Below are 6,000 nucleotides of genomic sequence, written 5' to 3' on the forward strand. Positions count from 1 at the left end.
GGCGATTTAGTCGTTCTGAAAAATGAACAGATGTCTCCGACTTCATGGAAATTAGGTAGGGTTGTGAAAACATATCCTGGAAGTGACCAACACGTTCGCGTCGCGGACATACGAACTGAAGACGGTATTGTAAAGCGACCAATCACAAAGTTAGTCGTTTTGGCTAATGAAACCATTTAAAATAAAAATATTAAATAATTTTCCTTGTTCCTAGCAATATGGATGCATTAACCAATCTATTTGAAGATGCTTTGTTAGAATCAGACAAGGAATCCATGGAGGTGGAGGATCAGGCACCTACGGTTAATCCTGTACCGGATCCAACATCATCACCCGTATCAAATGACAAAAGTCAGGAGTTGCCTGCCTCAACTGTCATTGTGGAAGCAAGTGTCGTAGTTCCTTCGGAAACACCGGCTCCAGACCAGGCAGCATCCGCATCAACGTCAGTGGAACACTCGGGCTCGAAACCGTTAATCGCAGGCAAGTCGGGAAAATGCTTCCATTGTAAAGGTAAACATCCGCTATATAGGCGTGCCTCCTTTAGGAAGTCACCACACGAGAAAAAGCTTAGATTTGTGGTTCTTCACAGACACTGCTATCGTTGCTTATCAACTAAGCATTTGGCATCCAATTGCCATTCAACATTAAAATGTAAAATATGCAACGATAAACATCACACCCTTTTGCACTCTTCAGGCAAAGGGTCGTCTAAGATAAGTCCAAAACCACAAAAGAAAGATTCGCGTCCTCGGTCCAGTACTTCGCGTACTATTGTTCCGTTAACTAATGTTCCGTTGAGACATGTAGTTAATCTGTCTCCGACCTTAAAAGTCAATATGTGAGCCATGTCCTACGTGTGTGAGTCATTAGTTCAGGAGCTTAAGCTACCTGTCTCCACCGTTAATGAGACCTTATTATGTCGCATATCCTCAACTCACAGTTACGGCAAAAGTATGTAAAATGACAGGAATCAGGACACCCGCGGAAACTATTTCAGAAGAAATAAAAACATTATTTACTAGGTTTCAGTTAGCTGATCCTAATTTTAATGAATCGGGACAGGTCGCGCTCGTGCTCGGGCCAGAGTTGAGTTCGGCTGTAATTAAAGGGAAAATACATTCGAGCCCGGGAATTCCACTTGCACAATACACGCTATTTGGATGGGTCATTTCTGGCCAATCCCCTTATTAAAAAATAAAAAAATTTTACTTGACCTTTGAATCTTTTATTCATGGGTATAGTCGAGGGACTTAAAACCTACCTGCGGGACTTCGATTCTGTGGGGAAAGTCGAGAGACTTCTAAAAAATCTACCTGTGGGACTTCGGTTCTATGGGGAAAGTCGAGAGACTTCTAAAAAATCTGCCTGTGCGACTTCGGTTCTATGGGGAAAGTCGGGAGACTTAAAAATCTGCCTGTGGGACTTCGGTTCTATGGGGAAAGTCGGGAGACTTCTGGCTAAATCCAAGGTCACTAGACCTCTCGTCGTAATATTAATATTGAATTTGAAAAAAAAAAATATATATATAAATAAATAAAATACATATACATAAGTTTATTCTAGATTTAAGCACCTTTATTTCTCATTTGTTTGTTGCAACTGACTTCGTCGTCGCAAGGTGGCCGGCAATGTTCAAGTTAGAAATTTATTTATTTATTTGATACTATGTTAGGGTTTATCTAACTACCTATTTTTTCATCCTTAAGTGTAGAGATAAATCCTTACTAGTAAAACCGCTAACGGTAAAACTAATTTTTTGCGACTAATTGCATAGATTTTGCTTTAAAAAAATCACTCGTTAAGTGGACGCCATATAGACGACTAACTTAGTGCACAAGCTCTTGTGAGAATATCTAAGGTAAATTTGAATTTAATAAAATAAACTTATTTTACATTGAAAAAACTAAAAAATCATTTTGTCTTTTTCTTTCAATTTTGCACACACACAAACATCTATTGTATATAGTTCTTAATTTATAACAAATAGGTCCATAAAAAATTAAATTAATTTTTAATAATTAATAAACTTGTAAGTAGGCATTTATAACCGGTAATGGCCATACGCTAGGTTGTTGAAAATAAAATAAAAAAAATAATTTAATGAAGCTTGAAACATAAAATAAGGCACCCACCGAATCGTGCTACGTAAATATTATCAATGTCGTGCTTTAGCAAAACGAACTTAACATATAGTCTGTTACAGTCAATTGCTTTATTTTGTTTTATCTTATATATAAATAGGCCACACGTTTTTTTGTGGTACACTTTTAAGTATGTTATTGTCCACCAATATTGATGAAACATATATGGTTTAAAAGATTATTTTCTCTAGATGTACACAATATAAATTTTTTTTTAAAAATTCTTTCCATAAAAGTGTTTTTAAATTTGCTTGAAAAACAACAACAACATGTTTATGCACATCTAAATACACGTGTATTTGTACACAATCGTGAAAAATATTTTTGCGTATACTCAAAGTAACTGTATAATTTTGTTATTAGTGGTCGAATTTTGACCACCAGGCGATCCTAGTTTTAATAATTCCGCTAACAAAGTAGCGGGTTAAATGCAAATAATAATAACAAAAGGCAAGAATAAATGTATAGAACGGAATAAATACATAATAACAGACCTATGTTTTTGGCTCTCAGTTACCTATTTGTCATCTAAACCCCATTAACACAGTCTGGTTAGGTGTTAACTAATAGTTATAATGTCGTTTAAAATAATTTTTGTATGAAAACTGTCAGTATGGGTGAATTCCAATATGTACAGTGCCGGACTTAAATATTCACACAGCATACATAAATGTAACATATATGTAAATATATTTAACTTTAATCTTCCATATTTTTTAAACGAAGGCCACAACTTTCGTACGGGTTTCAAAAAAATATTTATTTAAGTATAACTTATTGAAATATATGGAAAAACTAAACATAATGTTTCGAAGTTCGATTTTAAGGGGACAAAAATATTCACACAGTTTCTAATTTTTAATAGGAAAATAGTTTTTTTTAATAGTTTAATATTTTGTGGAGTAGCCTATCTTTTTAATGACTTCTTTTAATCGTCTTGGCATTGAATCGACCAATTTTTGGTGACGTCGGCTTCAATATTTTGCCATTTTTGTAACAGGACTTCTTTAAGTTGAGTCTTACTAATAATATGGTACTTTTCTAAATGTTCGGCAAATTTATCCCACAGATGTTCTATGGGATTCATGTCAGGTGATTGCGGAGGAGTCGGGAGAATGTGGGGAACATTATGCACTATACATATTCGGACGTCATGGGCTGTGTGTTTCGGGTCATTGTACTGTTGAAAATAGAAACGTTCCCAAGCTTTAATTTTAGAGCGCATTGTAGTAGGTTTTCTTTTAAAATATTAAGGTACACTGTTTTGTCCATTGAACCGTCGATGAAAACTAAGTTTCCTACACCAGATGCAATCATACAATCCCACAACATGACCCCTTATCCACCATGTTTGGCAGTGTTTACTACATTGCACTTTTCCAATTCATTGTTTGGCCTTCTCCAAACTGTTACTCTGCTGTCCGATTAAAAAATATTATTTAAGAATAGTATTACGTTCGAGAAATTTTCAGATTTATTTTTGTAAGATTGTTTGTAAGTATTTTTCAATCGGACGACAGGGTAAGAGTTTGGAGAAGCCCAAACACTGAATTGGAAAATTACAATGTAGTAAACACTGTCAAACATGGTGGAGAAGGGGTCATTGAGTAAATTACACAAAATGTTAAACTATTAAAAAAAACTATTTTCCTATTAAAAATTAGAAACTGTGTGAACATTTTTGTCCCCTTAAAATCGAACTTCGAAACATTAGTTAAATTTTTTGTCTGAAATGTGCCAACTTATGTTTAGTTTTTCCATATATTTCAATAAGTTATAAATAAATATTTTTTTGAAACCCGTACGAAAGTTGTGGCCTTCGTTTAAAAAATATGGAAGTTTAAAGATAAATATGTATGCTGTGTGAATATTTAAGTCCGGCACTGTATGTATGCAATGCAACCTTAAAAAGTCGAACGATTCTTAACGCAACCGTGTAAACTTTGATAATGTTTCATATCGCAAAATGTATGAAAAAGTAAAAACAGGCAGTATAAGTTTTTTTTAAATTTTAACAACGCGTTTGCATGCTTTGTCTTGATAAAGATATGACTGCATTGCATACATATATTTTGGAATTCACCCTATGTATAAATTACTACGTTTATACGTAGCCTATTCGCAAATAAAAATGATTTGTAATTAACTCTCTGTTTATGTGTGACTTTGGTTACGGAAAATTCTTATTTTTTTAAATGCAAAAATGAAAAATTAAAAATTCTTGTTTGTCTTACAATTCAATTAATGCAAAAACGTTAAAAAATATGACGTTTAAAATGTTATTTGCAAATAGTATCGTTAATCAGGAATTGTTTTCGTGAGTTAGCTATTTGCAAATAAATAATTAATTCACTGTTTATACGGCAAATTTTTCTAATTACAATATTTTTATTTGCGAATAAGCCTTACGTATAAACGTAGTAAATATTGGTTAAAACATAACAAGAGTTCGTTTTAATGGGGGTAAGGAAAATGTGAATATTAAGAGTAAAAAATATAAAATGTTACTGAAAACTGGATTTGTTCCCAAATAGTTATATCAACCTTCCCGTTAGATGTATTAAGGATAAAATACTTACGTATTTTGCAAAGAATCCTCTGTTGTCTTTATTTTCTCCTCGTTCTCTTGCCTCCCGCTCTCTTTCTATTTTTTGAATAAAACTAGCAGTATCTGGTATAGGGGCGAGTTCAGTATGTTTGATTAACACATCAGTATTAAATTCAGTTATGGCCATATTAGAAAAGTCCAACATTGTACAATCTGTAAAATCTCCCTCAGATGTTGACAAAGACAGGGCGTTAACGTAACCATTAGCATCTATAGAAAGCCATAGTTCATCACTCAATTGACTATTGAGTAAATTACATGCTTTGTTTGCAGTAAGAAACGTTCGTTTCGATCCATTCGGATATTCAACTACGGCTTTCAAACGATAAAATCCATCAGACACTGAGAGACTCTTAAATATAATTATTAGTTATAAAAGATTTGAACATTTGTAAAACTTATACATACCTTTAGATTATCTAAATCATTTTTTGTTAACACTTCTTGAGCTATATTAAACAATCCAGAATTCAAACTTGGAACTGATATATTAGCGCGATAAACAAAATTATCAAGTTCGTTTGGATTAAGAGCATGTTTTAATTCAATATTAATCCACCCATCAAATTCCAAGTAGGCCTTTAAATGTAAAAAAAATACAAAAAATATACAATTAAATAATTTAAATTTTATTACTTACTATTGAGTTACTAAATAGTCCAACAAAAAACATTGATATCAACAATAATCTCAGCTTCATTGTCATCTTATTTATTACTTTTTTAATTTTATTGAGAAAAATCGGATAATTACGTGCAATACTGGCAGAGACCTGCGCCGACTAAATTTCACGGCGGCAGCGGTTGACTCCAAAAAAGGTCGGCGGCGGCGGCTAGACAGCTGTCAGCCGGCTAAAGAGTAAATACTCAAATTCTAAATAAATAAAAATTTAAAAAGTGAAATTCGGAAAATTTTATGAAATTACTAAGGAACTTTTATCATAAACGGCGGCTATGTTCAAGCCGAATTAAGCCGAAAAAAAATTCGGCGGCGGCGGCTTTGAAAATTTATCGGCGGCTCGGCTCAGCCGGTTTACAGCCGTTCGGCGCAGGTCTCTGAATACTGCCTGCGAATGAAGAAAACACAAATTAATATTTACCAATTAATTTACAAGATGAAAATAGGTATTACCCACTTATAGATAGATACGCTCACACAACGAACATTTTCTTGTGCGCACATGAATTTGTTTGGTGTGGACAACTCCACTCGGTGTTAAGCAATGTCTATACTTGACAAATATTTATC

At 33.6% G+C, this 6,000-nt stretch overlaps 1 protein-coding gene across 1 annotated transcript in view; it reads right to left on the reverse strand.

The window, feature by feature from the left end:
• The window catches only part of EMC10 (ER membrane protein complex subunit 10), a 70,470-nt gene extending 64,923 nt beyond the window's left edge, over positions 1-5,547 (reverse strand). The window contains exons 1-3 of the mRNA XM_065503584.1: positions 5,393-5,547; positions 5,161-5,331; positions 4,724-5,104 (exon numbers count right to left, since the gene is read on the reverse strand). Coding sequence (XP_065359656.1) covers positions 4,724-5,104; positions 5,161-5,331; positions 5,393-5,458 — 618 coding nt within the window. The 5' untranslated portion in view covers positions 5,459-5,547. The remainder of the gene's footprint in view (positions 1-4,723; positions 5,105-5,160; positions 5,332-5,392) is intronic.
• Positions 5,548-6,000: the final 453 nt, after the last annotated feature.

The sequence above is a fragment of the Calliphora vicina genome, chromosome 3, assembly GCF_958450345.1.
Source record: "Calliphora vicina chromosome 3, idCalVici1.1, whole genome shotgun sequence".
In the NCBI taxonomy this organism is placed as follows: domain Eukaryota; kingdom Metazoa; phylum Arthropoda; class Insecta; order Diptera; family Calliphoridae; genus Calliphora; species Calliphora vicina.